This window comes from Canis lupus, chromosome 27, assembly GCF_003254725.2.
Source record: "Canis lupus dingo isolate Sandy chromosome 27, ASM325472v2, whole genome shotgun sequence".
NCBI classification, from domain to species: domain Eukaryota; kingdom Metazoa; phylum Chordata; class Mammalia; order Carnivora; family Canidae; genus Canis; species Canis lupus.
The window spans coordinates 18,552,665-18,577,615 of record NC_064269.1 but is presented as its reverse complement, the minus strand read 5'-3'; the positions used below and the strand labels follow the sequence as shown (position 1 = coordinate 18,577,615).

The window sequence follows — 24,951 nt, the reverse complement described above, 5'->3', positions numbered from 1 at the left end:
AAAGGAAATTGTACATTGGGAATCCAGGCTCTGACACACGCACAAAGGGAAACACTTCTGGTTATTAACCCTGATTCTCATGAGAGGCTAAACAGAATTCTGAACAAGTGAGAACCTGGATTTGCTACATTCAATTATTTTTTTTTTTTCAACTCCAGCATTTATCCTCCAAGTATCTTGTGATGTTTATTAGGTTTAGCACACACCTGTAGACAACTAAACATTTGTTGCCCTTAGAGTGCTCTCAAACTGTATCACAGTTGACTTTGAAATTGTTCTGCTCAGTTTTATCTGAATTTAGGCCTCAGCTCGGTGCCTTGGCATTTCCTTCTCTGATTATCAGCTTTCTTTCACGTAAAATCTACTGCTGGAGTTATCTTCTCTCACTCGAATTGCTCTTTACTTGATTAAACTAGAAGCTGTATTTTTTTTAAAGTTATATCCCTTGATTCAATGCCCCCAATTCTGAGATGCTAAGATAGGGAATCTGAGTTCTCTAATTTTAGAAATGTGCTATCTATTATGATAGCCACCATGCCACATAGCTATTCAAATTGAAATCAATTATGATAAATTAAGAGTTCAGTTGCTCAGCTGTACCAACCATATTTTAAGGGCATATCAGCAACAGGGGCTAGTGGCTGCTGCCTTGGACAGAGCAGATATAGAACATTTCTGACATCAGAGTTCTACTGCACGATGCCATTCTAGAAAATGCACATAGGGACAGTACTAAAAATAGTACTTTGTGGTATGGCCCAATTGATGTGACTCTTTGTTTAAAAAAAAAAAAAGTTATTTTAGCTTTTTTGGTCTATCCATTTCATCCTTTATAAAGCTTCATAATAATTATCTTTTATTACTAAGCAGTATAAGCAAGGGGCAACTCCCTTCTCATCTCTTCATGCCACCTCCTTGCAAAGCTTTATTGTAGCTTCCAACCTTGCCACAGCCCTCAGTATCCTAAGCTACACCCAGGCTCGGGGAAGGATGTGAAGCCTGGAATGAGCTAACACAGCTGATGTGCACACTAGCTGGCAATACAAAGGATGGAAAATTAATGATGGCTCTTTAGGACCCAATAATAATAATCTTGCATCCTAATGGTGCCACATCCAAGTTATGTGCCTGGTTTATATATTTATATTGGATTGTATCACATGAATTCACTGATAGTAGATGATTTTTCAACTCCAAACATAGCAATTTTATACTGTTCAATCTCATATATAATGTTTGCAAAGATGAAAAACTGCATAAACTAATTTTTAATCAGTGTTTGTAACATTTTTTAAAAATTATTTTATTTATTTATTCATGAGAGACACAGAGAGAGGCAGAGATATAGGCAGAGAGAGAAGCAGACTCCATGCAGGGAGCCCGATGTGGGACTCGATCCCGGGACTCCAGGATCAGGCCCTGAGCTGAAGGCAGACGCTCAACCACTGAGCCACCCTGGTGTCCTTAGTGTTTGTAACATTAAAGTAACACTCAATAGATCCTTCTTTAACCTCCAGACACTTATCAGGGCAAGTACCTCTACATTTAAAGCATTGAATTTACATGTTAATCTGAGAGTTCAATGAATGTACTATTTTTCCTATATTTCCAGCTTTTTTGGATAGTCTTGAATGTACTTATTATATCTTTTTTTAAAAAAGATTAATTTATTTATTTGAGAGGAAGTGAGAGAGAGAGAGAGAGAGCATGAGCGGGAGGGTCAGAGGGAGATGGAGAGAGAATCCTAAGCAGACTCCACGCTGAGCCCAACATGGGGCTTGATTTCACAACCCTGAGATCACTACCTGAGCTGAAACCAAGAGTTGGCTGCTTAAACAACTTCACTACATAGCACCCTTACTTATTTTTAAATTAACAACCAGACCTATTGCTTTAAATGAAGGCACATGCCATCTAAAAATATATTGAACATATTATTTTAAAATATAACTATTTGGGGGGTTGGGGTGACTGGGTGATAGGCACTGAGCGGGGCACTTGGAGGGATGAGCACTGGGCGTTATGCTAAATGTTGGCAAATTGAACTCCAATTAAAAAAACTAAAAAAAAAAAACTACTTAACAAACTATTTAAATATTTAAAATTATATTACTATTTTAAAAGTAAGTTCAGGGTAGCCTGGGTGGCTCAGCAGTTTAGCGCTGCCTTCAGCCCAGGGTGTGATCCTGGAGACCCGGGATCGAGTTCCACATCGGGCTCCTTGCATGGGGCCTGCTTTTCCCTCTGCCTGTGTCTCTGCCTCTCTCTCTTTGTCTGTCTCTCATGAATAAATCAATAAAATCTTAAAAAAAAAAGTAACTTCATATTGCTGGACATTTGAGAAGATCATTAAAGTCAGAGCTCAGGTTATTCTGCTCTGATAAATGTCAGGTTTGTCCCTCTATTAGAGCATGGCTGGCATTCACATCATAACTAATCCATTATCTGCTTCTGGCTATCTAATCACGAGTCACCTTTGTATTTTGTTGTGTTTCTGAGAGTGAGCAGTTTCCAATTAATAGTAAACCTTATTAGACTTTTGTTCAAATGATAATCACTATATTGCTATTTTATCAATATAAAGATTGATAGAAGCCTGGAAATAGGTTAGCTAAACAAGAGTTATCCTTTAAAACATGTCAGACCATGGCATTTCTCCCTAACACATCTGTCTGGCATGGCATAAGAGCTGAAGACCCTACACTCCCCTTTAAGGCTCTCACAATCTGGCCCTGTGGCTTCTTGACCCTGACTTTTACCATATTATCTAATTTGCCTCCTCCCTGTTCTTCAAACACAGCAAGTACTCTCAAACCTCAGGTCCTTTGCACATGCTCTTTTCTTGTTTTGCCACATGGCTTGTTCCTTTCAGGTCTCTACTCAAAATCACTTTTTAAAGTGAGGCCTTCTCTAATCACCTTAAGTTTAAATTTTAGTCCTTACCACATGGCACTTCCTATCTTCTTTCCCTCTCTCTTTCTCCATTGCACCATGGTATGTTTATGTATATATACATACATGTATGTGTCTATTTATTTATTGCCTGTCTCCCTTACTAAATGTTAGCTCCATGAAGACAGGAAGTTCAGCCTTTCTTGTTTAGTGTTCTATTCTATTCCTAGTGTCTGAAGAAAGAGTACTTGGCACATAACATGCTCTGTATAAATGTTTGTCAAATGAATAGATGAATGAATGAATGAATGAATGAATGAGTGACAGTGAGTTCTTGAGCTCATTGCTTATAGACAGCAGTCTTCCCAAGGGTCATTCTTAATGATTTGCTCAAAGGTAGCTTTTTCTTTTGGAAAAACAAAAACCAAGAATCAAACCCAAGAACAACCTTATGTTTCAGTAAATGACTAGGGAGTAAAAGATACACTGGTTACAAGAAATAATCAAGTAATATTTAAATTAACACTGTGGTCTTGACCATGAGTTAAGTTGTAGGACAATGACCTACAGGAAGTTCCAACAAGGCTTAGTTCATATAAGCAAATTTTATTTGCTGTACGATATTTCTCTTAAGTATATATGATTTTCTTTATGTTCCATAAAATCATTGCATTTAATTTGTATAGATTTAGTTTTCAAGTGACTTCATGACATTCAATATGTAGATAATACAAAGTGAACATAAACTGCCCTAGTTTCACTTTTAAACACCTATGGGTTTTGGCATTTAAATAATTCACAGAGGGAATTAACAATATTTTCTCAATCTTTTGAGAGAAGACAGAAAGAAAAAATGCAAAGAAAAACCCATCTACATGGAAGGGCATTACTCTCCTACCTTGATGTGTTGGATTCCACCCATGTTCATCCAGGCCTGTGCTTGATCTGGATTTAGCTCCACGGCTGCTTTATAGCTCTAAATAGATAAAAAACATCTTCAGGTTGAGAAATGAGAACCCATGTTTAATGCTACAGGATGGTGGCAACCACTTTCTTCATACGTGAGAATGTAAATGGTTAACACAATGAAACTGGACACTTCTAGCTCGCAGGTGTTCCCGTTTATTTCAATTATTTTCCAAAACTGATGATTTGGAAGTGGAGGAAACTGAAATGTGTAATTTGCTTACAGAGACTGAGGATGCCTGCAGGGAATCCAGGTGATTTTATTATAGTGCATCATTTCTCACTGGCCTTGACCTGCAATGAAAACTGCTTTGGCCTTTTCTCTATAGATGGGAGTTTTTAAGAATATTTTTTTAATAATCACAGAATCTTAGAATTTAGTGTTTTCCCACTCAGCTCAGCCCTAGTAGTATCACCTTTCACAATATCATTAGCCTGGTTATTCGGCCTATGCTGAAATTCTTGCAGTAACAGGACGCTCATTTCTTCCTTGAGGACATCCATTTTCCTAGGGGATGGTTTCAATCATTAAAAAGCCTTCCTTTTTCTTTTGCCACAAGGTCTTCAAATGTCTGAAGAGATTTACTTATCTCTCAAATACTTCTTTTGGTCTGGAAATGTGTATCCCATTAAATGTAACATCTGTGAGGCATATTTGTAATATTTTGCAGGTTGTTTTACATCACTAGGCATGCTCACCACTGGGTCTTAATTTAAGAGTTAAGAATGATCACCTTAAATAAAGCTAAAGGCTAAGAGAGTTGCTTCAATTACAAAACTAAGTATCTGTGTATATTTTAATGCTCTTTGCCATTTTCATTGATGAACAGATTTATAAAGTAAATAGAATCTGGCCCGTCCCTCCTCCATTTCCGTTTTAAGAGAAATAAGCAAACAATAAGAAACTATACCTTTAAAGAGCTCCTAAAATAAACCTGAAGAATGTATCTCTTGGGTTAATTTATATCAACAGAGATGAGAGTTTAGGATAGAAATTAAGAACCTGAATTTAAATCCTGGCTCCGTCTTTTACCCTCTGTGACCTTAAACAAGTTATGTAACCTCTGAGTCTCAGTTTTTTTCAACTGTAAAATGGAGACAACGACCATAGCTTTCCTGTATGACCTATATGTTGAGAAGATTAAATTACTTAATATGTGTAAATCATATATAAAAGTGCTAACACACTGTAACTGCGATTATTAGGTCACAGCCCCACCTGCTTCCTTCATAGATCTACCACTTAATTAACTGATTGATTGATTAATTAGTTAATTTATTTTAAGTAGACTCCATACCCAGTGCGGAGCCCAGTGTGGGGCTTGCACTCACAACCCTGAGATCACGAGTCAGATGCTTAACTAATTAAGCCACCCAAGCACCCCAATCTAGCCACTTTAAAATGGCTATTTGATTTATTAGTTAAAGCAACTAGTTAGTTAAAATCTTTAAAAAAAAAAAAAGATTTTATTGATTTATTTTAGAGAGAGAGAAAGCACAAGCCAGGGGAGAGGCTGAGGGAGATGGAGAAGTAGACTCCCCATTGAGCAGGGAGCCTGATGCAGGACCTGATCCCATGGTCTCAGAACCATGAGCTGAGCTGAAGGCAGACACCTAACTGGCTGAGCTACTCAGGTGCCTCTACTTTTGTTTTCAATGAAATGTGTAAGATACAGACAGATACTGATACCAAATAACTTCACAACTAAATTACAGATTCAGGGATGCCTGGGTGGCTCAGCGGTTTGGTGCCTGCCTTTGGCCCAGGGCATGATCCTGGAGTTCCAGGATCGAGTCCCACATCGGGCTCCCTGCATGGAGCCTGCTTCTCCCTCTGCCTGTGTCTCTGCCTCTCTCTCTCTCTGTGTCTCTCATGAATAAATAAATAAAATATTTTTAAAAATTACAGATTCATTAAATTGTCATGCTAGGTATTAAAAAATGTTCACATGTTAAGGTACTAAAAATGTTCACAGGGCAGGGGTGCCTGGGTGGCTCAGTCAGTTAAGTGTCTGACTCCTGACTTCAGCTCAGGTCATGATCTCAGGGAATTAGATTGAGCCCTGCAGTGGGGCTCTGTGCTCAGTGGGGAGTCTGCTTTCCCTCTCTTCCTCTCTCTGCCCCATCCCCTGTTCAAGCATTCTCCTTCTCTCTAAAATCAATCAATCAATCAATCAATCAATCAATCTTTTTAAAAAAGTGTTCACAGGGCAGAGAATAGTACACAATTTCTGCTTCCAATATGCCACTGTTTCAAGAATTCAAGTTAGTTTTCCCAAAGATCTTTACATGTGCCTTCCAATATTTTATAAATCAACTCACTGTTTGTTTTCAAAAACAATAATATCACTTAAAATTTTACTTTTCTCATGTTATACATAGTGTAATTTTATGGCTTCTTTAATTCCTACTTACGGCTTTACCAGAAATGCTTGGTATTTCTAAAACATTTCTATGTGCTTGTAATATCTTTTTGACTTCAAACTGTGTATAAATTGTATTTGGAAGCTGTAGATACTGAATGCCTATAAGATGCAAGGCATTATGTTTTCAAACATAAAAGAAAGCAGTTCCTTTCTGCAGGGAGAAGTCCAACCTAACCGGGGAGCAGGCGTTGTGCACACAGGAGTGGGAGAGGGGGCAGGAGTGGGGGGAGGAGGAGAGGACAGAGGGGTAGGAAAAAGAGACCTAACGATGTAACACAGGATACTTTCAAATGACTTGTAGAGACGGTAAATGTGGTAAAAGCTCATAGGGAACAAGGACACTAGGAGAAAGCATGGTCCAGATGGGCTTCCACGGGGAGGAGGACAGGCTGTGCGTTAGCAGATGAGAGGGAATCTGTGGGGACGTGGGGGGTTGGGTGGAAGGGTGTTAGAAGGCTGTGTGGAAATGCCAAAGCTATTCAGACACTAGTCCAGATGGACTAGAGGGTTACTGCAGGCAAACAAAGAGTGAGAGAGGCAGAGAGAGAAACGAGTTTGAGGGAATTATGTGGAATTGCTTCAAACAGCACATTAAAGGTGGATAATTCAGAAAGCAATGCCGAGAGGTACCACAGAACTCTAAATAGTAAAACACAGAGACTCAATTATAAAAACCAAATATATAACGTCATTGCAATTAATCAGGAACTTCACTCCACAAACATGCCAGTGATCTTAAATTTTCCTGTATATGCTTCAGTAAAGATTGAGAGAATTAATTTTAATCCCTTAATTTAATAACATAATTTTATTAAGTGTGTATACCTCAAAAGCTTTATCCAGAAGATTCTGCTCTCTTAGTTGGTTTCCTTTTGTGAAAAAAAGCTCAGATACGACTTTTGGGTCCTTTGGTTTTAGCTGGAGAGCCTTGTCTATAACATCCAGTGCCTGCAACAGGTTTGAAAGTAAGATGGAATGTAGGTTAGAGGAAGAAAAACGAACTTAAATAATAACATTTACACTATTCGCTCTTATGTAGTAGCTGGTGTCGTAAGCGACAGTCAAAACATTCTTTGTTCTCTCTGATGTTCTCATTGCGAAATAATGTGGCCCTGACAAAATAATTTTCCTGATGGTTTCCATTTATTTAGTGACAATGACATGTCCCTGACCATGCCACAAGGAGGTCATGTGATAAAGCTGAAGGAAAACAAGATCTGGGGTCAGTTGTTTTGCTCTGCCCGTGTCCATCTGGACCACTCCACCCATAACCTCCTCTAAGGTCCTTGGCACCCACTCTGCCCCCAGCACCCACTACCCCACCCCTGCAGCCAGGGATCCCTTCAAAGCACAAATAACACTATGTTGTTCTCCTTAAAACCCCAAAGCTTCTCCCAGGATAAAAAACAAAACCTTTGAGGGCAAACCTCAAGCTCTGTGGGGTGTTATCTCTAGCAACCTCTATGGCCATTATCTTCCACAGCGCCCTGTCCCCTTCATGCCCATCCCTCAGACTTGCCATTTGCTGCCGTGACGCCTTTGCATGTACTTTTTCCTGCTTGGAATGCTTTTCATCATCCCCCTTCATCTAATAACTCCTATTTATCATTCAGCATTCACCTTCGTATCACTCTGCAGGAAACCTAACCTCCCAGACCACTCAGGTCCCGGATTATATGCTTGTTAGGTTCACGTGACTCTTCATGACATCACTGAGCACAGCTATAATTCTACATTTGTTTTGTGATTGCTTGTTTAATCTTAGTTTCCTCTTCTGCTATAAACTCCATGAGGACAAAGGTAATTTTTTTCTTTTCCTTCTACCACTTTATTTCTGGTACCTCCCACGCTGTCTGGCATATAGTGGGCATTCAATAAATATTTTGTTGAGTCAGTTCATAAATTTACTGATTAGGTGACTTCTCAAATGGACATAATAATAGTTGCAATACAGGGTCACTGACCTCTATAAAGACTGTTAAAAGGATTCTATAAATAAGGTATTAAGAGGAATGTGGAAAATGATAAAGCATACAAATGTTAGCCTTTATATAGTTAGGTGAAAACAAATTGAGAAAGTCACATAAAATCTTTAGACCAAGGACGAGCCAAGAAAATATTATTTCAAGGGGACATAGTAGAGTTAAGGGGATATCTGTGAAAAGCATCCATAAGATAGGATATGCCAACAGATGATATTTGAGACTGCTCAGCCTCATAAATGTGCAGACTGGGAATCATTCAGGTGCACCCTACTTTCCACCTGTGAAGCCAAATAGCTCCAGCGTGCACTCTACCTTGTCGTGGTGCTCCTGCTTGCTATAGATTGCTGACAACAGGCGGTAGCATTCAAGGCATCCAGTCTCTTCTGACACAATGTGGTTGGTCATCTTCTCAGCTTCTTTTGTCTGACCCATCACGGCCAAAACCTGAGCCTGTGAAAAACACACTGAATTGGCTTAGGAGACATTGTGTTACCACCTCATCAAATAAAGCATCTCTGAATAGAGGCATTCCAGAAACACTCCAGAAAAAAATGCTTAGCATCTGATTGCAACTCACAGAGGGAATTGAATTTCCAGTTTACGGGCTAAAAAGTTTGTTGTTTGTTTCTGTTTATTTATTTGGGGAGCATGCATTGTGCATGAAGAGCAGGGACACCAAAGATATCAACGAAATGACTTGTGACCTTTTTTTAAAGTTGAGTAAATATTTCAACAAAGAAATGGTTTTTTTATGGTTTCAATAGGACATGATGTTTCTAACAAGATAAGAAGTTTGATTTATTGCCTATCTGAAGAGGAACAGCAGAAATGCAAACTTCCAAAAATCAAAATTAAAAATATTGTCGACTATTAATTTTTAAAATTTGACAACCATACTGTAGTTGTGTTAGAGAATGTCCTTGTTTTCAGGAACCAGATGCTGAAGTATTTAGAAATAAAGGGCATGAGATCTATAACTTTTACATGGCTCATGAAAAAAATAAATGTATTAGTAATATGCATTTGCACACATACATAAATATGCACATAGGTACATATATGGATGCATCCACCCATACCTACATGAGGGATTGATAGACAAATTCATCAAAACACTAAAAACTGATGGATCTGGGTAAAAGGGGATACAGGGGCAATTTGCTCTTCTTGCAAATTTTTGTAAGTTTGAAATGATTTCAAACCAAAAACTTAGAAAGTTTTTTAGTGTCCATGTCTTTGGTGAATGGCTCCAACAATGGTTATAGGGATATGCAGAAAATGGGTATACTATAGTGTTCTGGTTGCAGTTCTTTTGTTTTGTTTTGTTTTAAGACTATTTATTCATGAGAGACACAGAGAGAGAGGCAGAGACACAGGCAGAGGGACAAGTAGGCTCCCTGTTGGGAGCTCAATGCAGGACTCATCCCAAGACCCTGGGATCATGACCTGAGCCAAAGGTAGACGTTCAACCAGTGAGCTGCCCAGGTGTCCCACAGTTCTGAGGCTTCTGACCCAGCTCCCCACAAGACAAACTGTGTGTCCCCGCCTCATTTCCTTTAGCCACTGTGCTCACCAGGGCCAGACGGAGCTCCCTTTGAGAGGGCTGAAGTGCTGCAGCTTCCCGGTAAATCTGCAGAGCCTCTTCATACCGGCCTGTGTTATAATACAATGCTCCCAACGGTGATAGTATCTCGGCTTTGCGTGCCACCTGCAGGGCCCTGAGTTTTGAGAAAGGTGAATTGAAATTCTAACAGATACATTTCGAAAGCTCAAAATTCAGATTCATCCCTGAATTCATCCTCAGATTCAGGGATGAATCTGAGTCCATGGTTGGAGACTCTGCTCCAATGTGGTCTTTGTTTTTATAATCAAGAAGAGTGTTTTTAAAAAGATCATAATACCACCTTCTGACTAGAAGAAGGTCTCTGGCAACCTATCAACATGGCAACTGAGCTCCAAAGGAGCTCTTCCATTAATAGTGACAGGCTGGTTCTGATGCATGCACAGTCTTTCCCCCCATATCCATTTTGGAAATGGCTATTTGTGGCTTGGGCTGCAGTCCAGAGCCTCAGAAAACAATGGACCAACAAAAGTAGAGATTAAATTCCAACCTTGCACTACCCCTACGTTCTAGCCAGCAGGCTTTCTAAAACCATTCCCCAGGACACACCACTTAGTGTTTGGTAGTAGAAGAGGAGAATCTGTAATGCCTGACTTGGCAATATTTCTTAATATTCTAAGAGCCTGTCTGTTCTGATGACTAAGCACTGGAAGGGCAACTATTGAGGTCTTTGGGCAACTTACAAAGTGACAAAAAGAAACTTTACCTTTTGTACCATTCTTCGGCCGCACTATTGTCTCCCAGTGACCTGTAGAGCCTCCCCAGATTCACCATGGCCACGTGATGACTTGGGCTGAGGGCGATGGCCTGTTGGTAATGGGCCACTGCCTTCTCTGGAGAGCCTGTAACCAGTAACCAGTAGTGGTTGGTAAGAGCAGAGAATGCTTAAATTATACAATATATGAGACTCTTCATTTCTCCTCTAATGCATATCATTCCTCTTCATATTACTGAGTCATATCATCAGTTATTCAATTGGTAAATTAGCTTGCATTTGGCTTCATCTCCTTTGACTTTGGACCATTTATTACTCATTCCCACTTCCAAGGAAATTAATAATAATAAAAAAAAGCAATAAGAACTAAAATCTGTTTCTTTTATTAGGCATAGCATTTCAGCCAAAGTGTTTTTTTGGCCATTGCCCTAGATAATATAATGTTTTGAAATCATCAATGATCGTTACTTATACAAGATATTGTTGATTCTCATTATACGAAAAATAGAATAGGCTATTATAGAAAGAATACTCTCCTGAAACAATTTCTAAGGGTTGGCCTCAATTATTCTACTGCAATATAGTAACTGAAGCACTACTTTACAGAAGCATGTATCAGCTAGATAATGAAAATCTTTTTTAAAACCATACATTTTTGTTAAATGATATTTATGTACTGGGACTTCAACAAATAATGCCACCTTGCATATGTCCAATGAATTACACATCTTAAAATATTTTAATTAAATGATCTTTACAGGTATTTTTGATACTATTTATCTGCCTTTTTAAGAAAATATTTTATCTATTTATTTATTTGAGAGAGGGGGAGCGTGAGAACGCACAAGAAGGGGGAAGAGCAGAGGGAGAGGGATAAGCAGACTCTGCACTGAGAACCTTGCATCAGATCAATCTCAGAACCCTGAGATCATGATCTGAGAAGAAATCAAGAGTCAGCTGCTAAACTGACTGAGCCACGCAAGCGCCCCCCTATTTAGCTGCCTCTTGATACCATTTGGCTGTCTCTTGGGATTTAGGAGCTATTTAAAAATAAACAAAAGTATTATTTCAGAGATATAGACACTAAAGTGCACAGTGCACTTAAAAGACTTGACAAAAATCCCAAGTCAACTGAGGATGAAGACCAGAACTAGAATCCAGTCTCTGATGAGGTCCTCAAAGAAGTTTCCTAGTGAAATTACATCTCAGTGACTGAACTGTAGTATAGTCTGAAGTTCTAAAAAAAAATGGAATGCTTATTACCTGTAGATACCTTCTCAAGTGCACCTTCTTTGAATACATGTCTGCACCAAAACCGATGTTATGTTTGTACAGATCTATGTACAGGTCACAGGTAATAGGGAGAATTTCACCAGTATAAAATACATGAATATAAAGGGAGTGGCAGGAAGATATATAGGGAGGCCAGTGAGATTTTTAGGGGAGTAGCACTGTTTGTTGTTGAAGTAGAAGAGGGAACACCAAACCAACATAAGTCTCTTTCAGTTCTTAAATCTTTAGGACACCTAACGTATTATTGTGTTGCTAATAAACCAGCAGGTGGCACTACAAAACAATTTTATATGCAAAAATAAGGGACATGTTCTAGGAGTTTAAGAATGTAAATTTGCATTCTATAAAACAGTAAAGTTTCAGATATACTAGAAAATAAAAACCCTTTCGAGCATTCATATTGACAAAATAATTAAAATGGAATTTTATCACAAAGCATATAGTCTAATAGTCACTGAGACCAAAATGGTGCTTTTGCATTAAATTCAAATACCTTTTGATTCTTTATAAGTATTCATAGCATGCCAACAGTAGATGGGACACAAATCACAAAGAAAACAGAATCCCTGCCCAGTAACGTTTTGCATTAAATAAGATGGAGTAAGTATATTTTATATAGTTCCTGCCATATAAGTGTACTCTATCAATTATAATAATATAGTTTCTGTAATGTACATCAAGTAAAGAATGATGAGACAATTCTGGAGACTATTTTTTTTATCAGATGTAGAAAAGTATTTTCCATCTGCTGGTAACTAGATTCAGAGGCAAGCCCTGCATCATTGCTAAGGAATGTTTCACCATCATAGATTTATGGACTTGTCTAAATGATACTCAAAGGCCTGCTACTCATTAAATCAGCAAGGCTACTTCCTAACACCTGGCGGGGGGGGGGCAGGGGGGGTTCCCTTAGCGCTATACAAACTGGGCGGATTTTACTGAGCTGAGCTTGAAGGCTTAGAGAAATGACAGCCCCACGGTACAATGTGATGGTCAACAATGTGAGTTTCCTGCCAAAGCCAGTGAATGTGACTTCTGAGACATCATTTGGGTGGTTGCCATTTTGCTGGATACATAGTATTATCTCATCTCAGCAGAACAGGTTCTCTTTAATTTCACTTACCAGTATCAACTAAGAAAACCCCATAGTTGTTGTGTAAGTCTGAGCTGTCTGGACAGTTCTTTATTCCAGCCTGGTATATCTCCTCAGCTTCCTTAAATCTCTCCTTTAAAACAGAACAGGAAAATAAATGAGAAAAAAACCAGTAACAGTAATAAACTGAACAACTGATGCAGGACAAGTAAAACCTAACTTACTGAGCATCTACTATGCAATAGGTACTAAGATCAAACACTATGTACTTTGAATTAAAGTCAGTGCTAATGGCACAAATTCCTACAGTTCATATCTGTTCATATTTAGTTCCTTCAGGGCAAACAAACAGATGTTAACCAAGAAGGGACATCTGGAAGGATTTGCCTTATAATTGGAAAAAGCCTCAAATAGTTGTTTGAATGGGGATTCCCTCACCCTAGTAACTCTCTGAAAATGAGTGATACAACCATAGAGGAATATCTTCAGAGGTGACAATCTGACTGGGAGCCAGAGATGCCTGGGACATTTGTCTTGCAGCTGCACTTGGCATAACTAGCATTCTCTTTACATACACTATCTTCTTTATTTGGGAAGGTATTTGAGGAAAGGAGAAGGAAGCTGATGCAGATTCTGGAGGGATTGGCTGTGACCTTTCTTTAATCAAAATGTTTCTAGAGCCTACCCAACTCTTTGCTCCTTCTTTTATTCAACCTGTGTTTTCCATCTCAGAGCCATACCCTCCCATCAGAATATATGTCTCCCCAACTCCTACTACAGTGCAAGGCCCAGACCATTCATCACAACTTCAAAGAGTCATTTCCTAATTGTCCTGGTCTTCTTCTAAAGATTCACTTTAGTACACTAGTAATTCTGAATTAGCTTTTAGTTACATTTTTCACAACCATCTGAGATTGCCATGCTACACTTTCTTTCACAATATAAAAGGTAAAACCTATTTAATGAATCAAAGCTACTTCGGTTCTAACAATTACAAAGTAAACAATTTCATAGTTTCCTGGTACTGCTGGGAAGGTCAGGTAAAAGGAAATGATTTGGCATAAAGCACATGGCAACTTTTCCTTTAATATGCTCTGGGGGTGGGCATATTCCATGATATTACTGCTTTTACTACTAAGCATCCAACCAGACCCATGCAAAAGGAACATACAGCATCGATTTTCTCAGACTTGACACTGTTGGCTTGTGAATAAAAATGCACTGAGAGTTGTACAATAAGCCAAGGAGCCTAAATTTGATTTGACCCAGAAAGGTAAAGACACTTTACTCTGTGGAATGACTGCTGACAACTTTTTGAAGATTTATTTATTTATCTGAAAGAGTGAGAGTACACACATGGGTGTGAGGGGGAATGGGCAGAGAGAAAGATCTCAAGCAGACTCCATGCTGAACATAGAGCTCAATAAGGAGCTTGATCTCACAACCCATGAGATCATGACCCGAACAGAAACCAAGAATTGAATGCTTAACCAGCTGAGTCACCCAGGTGCCCATACAGCTATCTCTTTGAATCCACACACTTAAGTACCATTTAGGAAACCAGGTGCGGTTGGAATTTGGCAAATTTCATCTATTTGAATTACAAATCCAGAGTCTAGCAAAAATGGAGATCCATGTTTCTAAAAAAGTATATGTGCTTATATATATGTGTGTGTGTGTATATATATGTATGTAAAGTATATGTATTTATTTTTAGCATATGTATTTTTGATTGCCAACAACAAATTGTCAAACTTAGAAAAATTAGAGATGAATGAATATCTCAAAATCTTTCAATCTATTAAAGAGAAGAAAAACTTGATGAAAATATCATCCGTTGAAGAACTGATAAATTAGTGTGTGTGCATGTGTGTTTAGAGATAGGCAGAACACAAATTATATAAGACTCCAATCATATTAGTAGCTACAAAGTACCACTGCATACTTAATCATTTATTCATTCACTCAGGACAGGTTTACTTCAATGCCTATAGAAAGTATGGCAAGCGATTAAGAAATGGGCTGCCGGTGAGCGACTAAATGGATTGGAATCCCAGTCTCACCATTTACTATCTATGCCTTACTTCTATACGTGCCCAGGTGTAAAATATGGCTAACAGTAGTCCCTATCTCATAGGGTGGTTGTGAGTATTAAATGGATCAAAACATGTGAAGCACGTAGAACAAGGTTTAGCACATAGCACTTTGTCATCTTAGCCACATCCTTATTATGATCACAGCGCTAGCATTACTACTGGTATCACAGGGAGGCAGATACTAAAAACATGGAGATGAATAAAACAAAGTATTTCTATTTTAGGAGCTCAAAGACAAGTGAACTAACAATTACAACCCAATGAGAGCAGTGTTTTAAAAAGGTAGGTACAGCTGCTCTTGAGCTCAGGTATCCTAGAACTGTTCCTGTGGCTGTATCAGGTGTCAAGGCCCTGTTGAAGTTCCTTTCCTACAAAATCTCTTTAATTAATAGCTTTAAATGAGAAATAATTAACCCAGGTATTTCTCCTTTTAACTTTTCTTAATCATCTTCTGAAACAGGTCGATAAACACCTAATATCCTAGAGGCAACCAGAAAAAGAAAACCCTGGTTAATCCAAAGGGAGTGATCAGCTCCTGAAAATCTGAAATTTTCTGTGTCACCCTTGAACTAGTGTTGCTGTTGGATTCTAATGCCATCTTTGTCTTTGTAGAAGGATCAAATTTTCTACATTACATCGTACTTTTATTTTTTTTAAGTTTTTTTAATTTATTTATGATAGTCACAGAGAGAGAGAGGCAGAGACACAGGCAGAGGGAGAAGCAGGCTCCATGCACCGGGAGCCCAATGTGGGACTCGATCCCAGGTCTCCAGGATCGCGCCCTGGGCCAAAGGCAGGCGCCAAACCGCTGTGCCACCCAGGGATCCCTACATCGTACTTTTAAAATACACTAACAGGGGATCCCTAGGGTGGCTCAGCGGTTTAGTGCCTGCCTTTGGCCCATGGTGTGATCCTGGAGTCATGGGATCAAGTCCCACATCGGGCTCCCTGAATGGAGCCTGATTCTCCCTCTGCCTGTGTCTCTCATGAATAAATAATAAATCTTAAAATAAATACACTAACATAGTCCCGATAAAATAAAAACTTAAAAAAAACCACCCAATTATTAAAAATACAATGGATAAAATTTTCAGCAGAGGAAATAAAAGAACATTAGAGCTGGAAAGTATTAATTTATAAATAAATAAATAAAGATGGAAAATATTAATTTATAAATAAAAATGTATAAAGAAATAGACATAGACACTGATTTGCCACCATTTTTAACTAATCAAGAAATGTGGGTACAAAGTGGCTACCAAACTTGCTCCATATCTCATAGCTACATGGGGACAGAAAACAGAATTTAGTTTTTTAGTGGACATACAGGGAACTGGTAAGCCCTGAACAGAAGCAGTATTTCTGGAAATAATGGTGTCTCTGGCATCAAAAGAAACCATTATACCTTTGGATATCCATCTGTCTTCTCAACAATTATTTGTGAGCACCATACACATGCCTAGTAGACAGTGGAGATAGAAGAATGAACAAGACAGACAACAATCCTGCCATGACAGTCAAGTGGGATTCAGACAGGAAGAAGACACTGAAATGTACTGTGACAGTGTCATGGGAAGAGAATCACAAGGTACTTGGGGCAGCCAGAAATGACACCCGGACCTGGGGTGAGATAGATTCTCTACACCTGTCATGATCCAAATACCTGAGAATGCTAGTTACCATGAACTCCGGCAGCTGCACAACATAAAGGTGTGCTTGAAAAAAATCCATAGCTACTTCAAATCTTAGAAACATCATTTTACAACTAAGGAGAGCTGGAAGGTGTTTTTCCTGAAAAGAATAAAACCGATGTCTTCACATTCTAATTTGCTGGAGTCAGATCCAACAGTCAACAACAGTTTTCAAGTGCAATTACCCTTTACCTGATTTCATTTTACTTTTTTCCCACATTCTTGTTGCTCTCAAAGAGCCAAAAAGGTCACTTTTTTCATCTTAAACTTCTCTTATTTGGGGGTTTATGAACTGGGTTTCCACCAGAAGTGCAATTTTCAAAGTCCAATGAAGTAATGGGATTTAAAAGACCATGCGTGTCAAGAGCAAGTGATCGCATCCATGTGCCCTTGGTAACCCAAGGGCAGTCTCAAGACTCTGGCTTTATGAAAAATGTCTTCAATATCTGTCTTTTCCTTTCGCTTGACTGTAAATTTCAAGGAATGATTAACTCTGCTTATTAAAAAATGAAAGAGAACCACCACCACAGGAGAAAAATACCTTCTAGGTGTTTATTTAAAAAAAATTCCACCTTCTCTGGAAGGGCAATGCATTTATCTTAACAAGTAGTAGTACTGCATCCCTGAAGCTCTATTTCAAGCACTCACTTTTTATTTACCTCATCTGGCTCGATGTCCTGACCTAAGCTAATCATTCCTAGTCTCTACTGACTCGTGAGATCCAGGGGAAATGAATATAAGCTATTTATAGGACAACTTTAATTAAAAATGGTTGTGACCAGAGAATGGCTCTGACAAATAATACTGCCTGCTGTACACCAGAGTCCCTACCAACCGCTGCCTCAGCATGAGATCATTTTTGAGGGCAATGGTTAAAATGGGCAGCATGCAACCATGGGCTCCTCTCCAAGGCTCAAGCACTTTCAATAGGGTGGAAATAAAATGGGCCTTGGGGGAGAGATAAAGCATAGTCAACATCTCCACTTTTTACATGCTGTAATTACCCAACATGACATGCTTTTTACCTCAGGGAAGGGAAAGTGAAGAGTAGATCTTTGGAAAAAGCAACTTGACTGTAATTTACTCTCTTGGGCCAACTGATATTTGGAAAACTCCTTACAGTTCAAGCTGCAGCAACCAGGAGGACAAATGGATATGGGCTTAATGCAGCAAGCCCCAAACTTCTTGGTTTCAGATCCTTTTGTACTTTAAAAATTACTGAGGACTCCCAAAGAGCTTTGTTTATGTGAGCTATATCCATCAATATTTACTACAATAGACCAGAAGCTGAGAAAATTTTAAAATATTTATTTAAAATAAACTCAAACATAATACATGCATATAAAAATTTTTAAAAAAATTTCCATGGGGGGAGAAAAACCTAATGAGAATACTGCCATTGTTTCATATTTTTGCAAATCTCTTCAATGTCCAGCTTAATAATAGAAGACAGATGGATTCTCACATCTACTTTCATGCTAGTCTATGTTTTTTTAAAAAAGATTTATTTACTTCAGAGACAGAGAGCAAATGAGTGGAGGGAGGGACAGAGGGAGAGAATTCTCAAACTGAGTAGAATTCCCTACTGAGCACGAAGTCTGACTCAGGGCTCCATCTCATGACCCATGAGACCATGATCTGAGCCAAAACCGAGTTAGACACCAACTGCCTGGGCCACCTAGTAGGCGCTCCTGTGCTATTTTTATGTTTTTAGTTGAAGTATGTGAAAAAACATAGCCATGTAATTGGAAAGTGGAAGAATATTTTAGTGGTCTTTTCATAATTGTAAATACATCATGTAGCCTCTAAAAAAATACTGTACACTCACAGCAGAATGAGAGAAAAAAAGGCAAACTACTGGTTAGTAGTATTATGAAAACTGCATTGACCTTCCTGGACCTCAGGGTTCCCCAGACAACACTTTGTAAACAGCTGGCTTAATGAATGGCCAAAATGGGTACTTACTGTACAGAAGGTGTAAGATGTGGTATTGCAAAGTGGTGAAGGACCTACAGAGATTGGGATGGAAAGTTGTGCTAGTGCCCTGACATCATGGTCACACACTTGAATTGTTTTCTGGACGTATTTCCATTCTGGTCAATGGCACACAGTGCCATAAGGTATTTCCCCTTTAGTCCAATGCCTTTATTTACTATGATGAACCTGGAAAGTGTAGGAGCAATGGATGTTTAAACTCATGCCAATGATTTCTCTAAGAAACTCTCCAACACATAGCAGCTCAAAACACAGAGCAGAGATGCCTGCTTTCCCATCCTCTCTTTTGCTTTTATTTTCTTTACAAAACCATTCTTCCACCCAACAGCCATCAGCAGGGACATTCGTGAGCAATAAGCTGCCAATATTTGATGTCTAATTCTCTTTCTCATCCAACTAAAATAAACCAATTAACTTAGCATTTCTTCTCACCAAGGAAATGGTAGGTATTTCTTCATCTTGAATTTTTTTTTTATCACTCAGCAGACTGTGATCACTAACACCGTGTGATAATTTATGCAAAAAAACCAAGCACTTTACAGAGGAAATGCCAAGAACAGTTAAATGAAAGTTAAAAGTATGATGAGAGTAAGCAACCACAAGTGTATAACACTGTAGATCAGGAAAAAAGGGGGAAAAGCCCACATTTGCAGAGAGCTGCACTCTCTCCATCACTAAACTCTTCTCACACCGTCCTCATTCTCTGCATTTTCAGACACATGATTTCCTGTTAGAGAAAGATTTCCTGCTCTTCTTCACCGCAGAGCCTTCATCACACGGTCTATTCTCTCTAGCCAGAAAGCTTTCCCCATTCCTTTTTACCTTGCTGATATCTAAAAGTTCTTCAGGTATCTGATGACATGCTGCTCTTTGGTCCCTGCCCCTGCTCCCCATGTGCCCCTTCCTACATTAGGCCACATCCGTATCTTATTCTCATTGGTACTTTCTCTTTGCACGTTTGTCACAGTTGTGTTAGATACTAGGGAGGGGGCTATAATTCTTTGCTTAGGGGCATCCTTCCCTTCTAGACTCTTAGTTCCATGAAAATAAGGCTCATACTTTATTAGTTCAACAATCTCTAATGTTTAGTGGTACCTAGATGTTCAAAAAATATGTGCTGAATAAGTAAATCAATACATTATCAAGGTAGAGTCCAGTTTAAGTTTACGTTTACTTGGCCACAATGCCAACAGTATACATGGCTGAACTGACCCAAAAGATGGCAGAAGGAGAAAAGTTGACTCTGAACCTTTCTCTCTCTTAGTCTATACTCCTTTTATTTTACCGTTTCAATTTTCTTTTCATTCTTTTTTTTTAACATTTTTTTTTGAAATTTTTATTTATTTATGATAGCCACAGAGAGAGAGAGAGAGAGAGAGGGAGGCAGAGGGAGAAGCAGGCTCCATGCACTGGGAGCCTGATGTGGGATTTGATCCCGGGTCTCCAGGATCGTGCCCTGGGCCAAAGGCAGGCGCCAAACCGCTGCGCCACCCAGGGATCCCCTCTTTTCATTCTTTTATCAAGTGAAGTCATATCCCAAAATACATAAAAGAAAAATATTTTAAGTGTTATGAAATTAATTAATTGAGTTTTTCAATAGGCTATAAAACTAGGGAGAGCAGTAACTTACAATGGGTCAGAGTCATAAGCAGTGTTAATTTTCCCCCCTTTACTGCTAGTGTAATGTAAGCTACATAATCTATCACAAGAGCAGGCTGTTTAAAAATGATGGTGGGCTTATAAATGTTTACAATCCTATCTGTGAAGCTGGAGTACCGCCAGTTCTGAGTGGTACAGAGTATACCAGAAAAGAAGAGTAACCCCGAGACCACCTTGACTTCGAGTCTAAGAGTTTATTTTCTGTTCTCAGTTTTCTTGACTTCTTTGCTGCAGTACACAGACAGGGACATCAATTTTTTCTAGATTCTTTTATGTATCTCACTTCTATGACAACTCACCCTCCTGGGTTTCCCCTATCACTTATCCTCCTCCTTTCCACTCCTTCCACGCTCAACCTCATTGACTATTGCCCATTACCACAGTCTAATCACAGGACTGAAGGGTCATACAGTCAAAGAGCAGTGCCAAGGAATCAAGAAGCCAGGCTCTAGTCCTCTCCTGACACTAGTTATCTATATGACTTTGAGCAACACCTAATTCTGTATAACCCATATTTTTCTCTGTAAAATGAGAAAGTTAAATTCTCCCCCCATTCTTCATTTTTTCCCTCAGAGAAATTACCTCTTCATCATGTGATTTCATTTATTTGAAGTCTTAAATCCATCTTCCCAGCCCTAATCTCCCTCACTGCCATCTGTCCACATGCAATTTCCACTTACATGTTCCACTAACATTCAATACTTTAAGGCTATACACCGCTGGCAGCAGAGAGTACTGGTACCACTCTCTTGGAAAGCAACTTAGTAACATGTCTCAAGAGCAATTTAGTAAGGTATCTCAGTGAAATATGCTGATACTCTTTTGATATGGGAATCTTTCAAAATGATTCAAAATATTGTTTTAAAAAAACCATAAGAAAGGAAAAGTTCACTGCTACACACACACGCACACACACACACAACCCAAATGACCAAAAGTTGGGGTATTATGTAAATTACAGTGTATAATTTTGATAACTAGTAAGTAGCCATTAAAATAGTATTTATGAAGGCTGTATAGCACCATAAAAATAGGTATAATATATATAATTTAAAAGTAAGTGAAAAGAATAGGATACAAATTATGTGTGAATATTAGTACGAAAACAAAATAAGTATGTTGAAAGACCTGCACGGTATTAAAAAAATAATATTTGTTGTTTCCATGTATTATATTACTAATGAAAGATATATTTTATCTTCTCTGACTTTTCCACACTTTTCATGTACATTTTCACATTACTTGTGTAATTGAAAAGGAATGTGGAAGCGGATCTCATTTCCTGCCTTCCTAAAATCTCCCTCCTCCTTGGGCTCCCCATGGCGCTCAGTTGGCCATGTGTCTTCTCACTCCTTTAGGTGTTTGGCCCTGGAATTTTTTAATTTTCTATTTTCTTTTCCCATCAGCCTTCACATACAAACAGTTCCTAATACAAAGGAATTCTTTTCTCACAAGAACATCTTTCCATCCCCACACTTTATTCCAGAGAGGAAGCTCTCCACTACTCATACCAGAATGCATTTAAAAGCCTCCTCAAAATACTCCACATATTTCCACGATTTTCTTCCTCTCCTGTTTTAAAACCCTTGCCTTCGACACTTGCCTTTGCTTCTTACTATCTATCAGTTTTAAATCCACTGTGGGCCTTAAAAGGCTCACATGTAATGCCTTTTCAACTTATTAACTCATTTTTCAAATTTCCCTTCCTCAAATTCTCTACTGTGCCCTAACAGAATTACTTTTTACCTTTGGGTTCCAAGAGAGTGATGGACCAAATGTTAGTCCAAGACACATCCAAGAAGGGATTATTACACTCCTAGCTTTACTGGCAGTGAGGCTGGGAAATAGTATAGACAGACAGCATCATGCTTACAGTAAGAGCGAGGGATGGCAAATAAATCCTGTTGTTATTGAATGGAATCACAGCCTTCAGTTAGGGGAAGGATTTCAGCAGGTTTCTGACAAAGTGCCTCACAACACCCTTGTAGATAAGATGAGGTGAGCTAGGTGATAATATGATTTGATAAATTAATCAAAAATTAAATAACTCTACCTAAAGAGTCTTGGGTAAAAGAGGTCAACCTGAAGAGCCTATGGACACAATGCAATGCAAGTCTTTGCAACATTTTTTAAAAAAGATTTTATTTATTTATTTGAGAGAGAGAGAGGGTGCACAAACAGGGGGAAGACGCAGAGGGAAAGGGAGAAGCAGACTCCCCACCGAGCAGGGAGCCCGACGCGGGGCTCAATCCTAGGATCCTGGGATCCTGACCTGAGCTGAAGGCAGACACTTAACCGACTGAGCCACCCAGGCGCCCCTCCCTGCAACATTTTTTTTATCAAAAACATAAATAAATAACTAGAAGCTATTCTTACTCAATTTGCCAAGTGAAATATCTGAAAAGGGGAGTAAATACAAAAAAACAGAGAAAAAAAAAAGTCCTAGAACGTCTGAAATTGCAGGCTGATCATAAAGAAGTTGAAATTAAATACAGATATAGAGGAATCCTTTCATCCAGATTTTAAAAACATGCCTGCAAAATGGGTGAGACCTGGATTATTAACAAAGGTCCACATTCTTTAGGGATTTCAGTTGACTGTATCTCCAGTGTGAGCCAGAGCATCATGTGGATGCCAGACAACCAATATTTATTTTACGGTGACATTTAATAGACACCCAGGATGTCAGGCCAGGGAAATTTTTTTATTCCACCCTGAAATTGCTGAACTATAGTTCAACACAGGGAGCCATACTGTCATAGAGAAAGTGGACAGTCCAGGGGATCCCTGGGTGGTGCAGCGGTTTAGCACCTGCCTTTGGCCCAGGGCCCGATCCTGGAGACCCAGGATTGATTCCCACGTCGGGCTCCCAGTGCATGGAGCCTGCTTCTCCCTCTGCCTATGTCTCTGCCTCTCTCTCTCTCTCTCTCTATCATAAATAAATAAAAATTAAAAAAAAAAAGAAAGTGGACAGTCCAGAGGCTATGCAAAGCAACATGACCAGAAGCAAAGAAATGGTGAAAGAAATGGGGTTAACTTAGAAAAAGGATGATGAGGGAAGTGATAATACAGCTGTGCTCTTCAGCTGTGTTCAACAAGCTCTCTGTTAGATCTAGCTCAAAGGGAGCAAATGATAGGATGTTTGACTTTAGCTCAGTGTAGGACAGTTTTCCATTATTAGGTTGGCCCACAGCCACAGAACGCATGGGCCATGCATGTGTACTGTGACACTGCAAGATGGCCTGCTATGCGAAGGGATGGTTTTACTAGTGTGTTACAGAGTGACCAAGGTTTGCAGTCACTGCTTTGATATACTCTGGGAGTCTGAAATTCTGGAAAGCTATTAAATAAAGTTGTGCCACCAAGAAATGAATCTGTTTACTACCAAAGAATGTTAAACTGAGTGGATTTTTCTCTACCAGTTTCTCTGTGTCTTGCTTGTACCTCTGAAGTACTCTTTTATTACTGAAGAATTCAAAACATGAAGACAAGCTGTTGAAAGTCAGAGAGGGAAGGCAACCCTGAGTTATGCCCAACAGCTGTTCTGTCTCTTTGATGTTAAAAATCAATTGCCCAAAGGAGCAAAAGAGAAAACCTTTCAATCTTTCAATTACATTCTTAGATCTCATTGCATTTTACATTCGAATCTGGAGTAGGAAAGTCTGGCAAAAAAAAATGTGACCCTCGAATGGGAGGAAAGATCATGACTGTAGTCATTCTTTGTTCTTAAAAATTGTTCACAACTTCCAACCAGGTGATACACAATAACTTTACCTCAATTTCCCATTGTGGTTCACAAAAATGAAATTTACCACACAACTGATTTTAAATGAGGCATCTAACATATCTTAAACATAACAGAGCAAAATGAACATATGTTGTCTTTTTTAAACTTCCATTTGTTTTTTTTTAAAGATTTTGTTTATTTATTTGATAGAAAGAGCACAAACAGAGGGAGCAGCAGAGGGAGAGGCAGAAGCAGACTCCCTGGTGAACAGGATGCCAGATGTGGGACTCAATCCCAGGTCCCTGGGATCATGATCTGAGTCAGAAGCAGACACTTAACCGACTGAGCCACCCAGGCACCTCTAAACGTTCACTTTCTAGAAAATGTGTTAATAGCAAGATACTACAGAATGGACTGCAATACATTTCAAGGTCATGAAACATCTTGATCATTTTTAGAGCAGTAACTTTTCATCAACTTGGAGTTCATTACTTTAGGAAGACAACACAATTGAAGACCAGATATTGATTAAGGCAACTCGCTTTTCACAATATTAGCATATTAATGCTTTATTTGTACAGAAACAATAGCACTAATTACAATGGAGTCTTATATTATTCATTGAAATACTCATCAGCAGTAAGGGCATGTATACCGATGAGCACTGAGTAATGTATAGAATGTACAGAATAATGTATAGTAATGTCCAATTGCTGTACTATACACCCAAAGCTAATATAACAGTGTTTGTTAATTATACTTGAATTAAAAAAAATATGGTAAAAGCCAATT

At 38.8% G+C, this 24,951-nt stretch overlaps 1 protein-coding gene across 1 annotated transcript in view; it reads right to left on the bottom strand.

Annotated features, from left to right (window-relative positions):
• The window catches only part of TMTC1 (transmembrane O-mannosyltransferase targeting cadherins 1), a 269,956-nt gene that overhangs the window by 7,633 nt on the left and 237,372 nt on the right, over positions 1-24,951 (bottom strand). Inside the window, 6 exon segments of the mRNA XM_025455512.3 lie at positions 3,791-3,868; positions 7,110-7,232; positions 8,582-8,719; positions 9,843-9,987; positions 10,597-10,732; positions 13,022-13,124. Coding sequence (XP_025311297.3) covers positions 3,791-3,868; positions 7,110-7,232; positions 8,582-8,719; positions 9,843-9,987; positions 10,597-10,732; positions 13,022-13,124 — 723 coding nt within the window.